Below are 1,899 nucleotides of genomic sequence, written 5' to 3'. Positions count from 1 at the left end.
TAAAAAACAAAAAAAAAAAAAAAAAAGGCATTAAGGTGAGCCAACCCCAAAGCTTAATGGTTAAAGACAGCCAGATACCACAGGATGAACATGGTTTAAATCCCGCCCCCATGGTTTGGAAAACACACTAGGCTCATGTGCACACCTGCCTAAAATTTCAATAGGATGGGAAAATGCAGGAGACAGGATTACGGTGCGACCACTTCCCTTTGGGGGATGCTTTCTCCCTCTCCCTCTCTCTGTTCTCTGTCTCTCTCTCTCTCTGACATGAAGGCTATTTAGAAATCCTCAAAATTGACTCTCATTACCTTGCTCAAGATCATTTCTTCCCTCTTTATCATTATTTTCTTCAGACACACACAAAAAGGCACCAGTTCGAAGAACTAAGGTTAGAAAGATTAAATAAAATCACTGAAGGACGTTTTCTTTCAACCCCGTTTTCCCTCAGGCAGACATCCTGATTTAAGGCAGAACCTGGAGGCCCCTGTGATGTCTGATAAAGACTGCCAGAAAACTGAACAAGGAAAAAGCCACAGAAACTCCTTATGTGTTAAATTTGTGAAAGTATTCAGCCGGATTTTTGGGGTAATCTTTTCCCAATATTTATCTTTCATTTATTTGTATGCATCTAGTTAACTTAATCATAATGTAAAAAAAAAAGCCTTTTAAAAAAACTTCTAAATAATTTGGGTAGAATTTATAAGGCTGCTGTAAAGTCTCCTTTGTCTCTTCAGTAACAGCTCTTCTTGCAGAATATCTCTTCATTAAAGGGCATCATCTAGTACCTCTAACTAGCATGCCAGGTGCCTAGGCATGGATACCCAAAAATCTCAAAGGTGTTCATTCTCATAGCTGCAAGTAAAATAGTGGAAGGGGCATTGCTTAAAAAACATTCTAACTTTTTCACAAATTGAAAGTGGCTTCACCAGTTCAAATAAAAGGGTTTGACTTCTTTAATAGGTGATTTCCAGAAAAGTCTTCTCTGACTCGCTCAAGATCACACAAGGCTAGTTACAGCAAAGATGGCAAAAGGATCCAAGCTTTCTGCCCCTACTTAGTATTCTTTTCACGACCCAGTGTCCTGCCTCTAGGCAGTCCTGCCTCTAAGCAGGGTTCACCCAAGTTGGGGTCATAAGTAGTTCCTGTGAGGAGAGGATATGACCAGCTCTCTCTCTCTCTCTCTCTCTCTCTTTTATTTTTTATACCTTCAATCACATTATTTAACTTATGAAGTGAACATTTCAATATGTGAACTCTCTCTCTCTCTCTTTAACCCTCTCTCTCTGCACAATCTCTGTTAGGAGGTGGCTCTTGCTACTGTCATCTGCAAAAACAAGCTCCAGGGGATCGAAGTTGGGCACTTCATGGGAGGAGATGTCGGCATCTACACCAATGTTTACAAATATGTATCCTGGATTGAGAGGACGACTAAGGACAAATGAGATGCTGCTTCTCCCTCTGCATCCCACTGCCTCTACCACTGGCTACTTGAGTCAATAAAGTCAAAATCCTTGGATGCTGTACACCAGCAACCTATGGTTTCTTGTTTGTGTCTCTGCCCAAGTCCTATAATGACCTGACAAAATATGAAATGAGCCCTTCCTATACTGTACTGAGTAACATTAACTATCTCATTTCATGCTCATGATAAACCTTTGAGGTTGTATTTTATTATCATTTTACAAACAATAAAATGAGACTAAAAGAGGTTAGTTAACATTACCCATAGCTGATAGGTACCAGAGCCTGGAATGGAAATTAAATTGTCAAAATCTAAATCCCATGCTCTTGGCTACACTGAGAAGGAAGTCCATGGCATCAAAACAGCTGTGGGATCCTAGTTCCTTCTCTTACATTCAAAGGGCTTGGAGCTCTCCTTTCTGGCTATAATCTCAGGAA

At 40.2% G+C, this 1,899-nt stretch overlaps 1 protein-coding gene across 5 annotated transcripts in view; it reads left to right on the top strand.

Annotated features, from left to right (window-relative positions):
- The window catches only part of PRSS37 (serine protease 37), a 17,099-nt gene extending 15,573 nt beyond the window's left edge, over nt 1–1,526 (top strand). For all 5 annotated transcript variants that reach the window (XM_006145065.1, XM_006145062.1, XM_006145064.1 and 2 more), the window contains 2 exons: nt 449–585; nt 1,302–1,526. In XM_006145065.1, the coding sequence (XP_006145127.1) occupies nt 449–585; nt 1,302–1,442 (278 nt within the window). In that variant the 3' untranslated portion in view covers nt 1,443–1,526. The remainder of the gene's footprint in view (nt 1–448; nt 586–1,301) is intronic.
- Nucleotides 1,527–1,899: the final 373 nt, after the last annotated feature.

The sequence above is a fragment of the Tupaia chinensis genome, unplaced genomic scaffold (genome assembly GCF_000334495.1).
Source record: "Tupaia chinensis unplaced genomic scaffold, TupChi_1.0 Scaffold000140_1, whole genome shotgun sequence".
NCBI lineage: Eukaryota > Metazoa > Chordata > Mammalia > Scandentia > Tupaiidae > Tupaia > Tupaia belangeri.
Note: the sequence above shows the minus strand (reverse complement) of the source record. Positions and strands in the feature narration are given on the sequence as shown.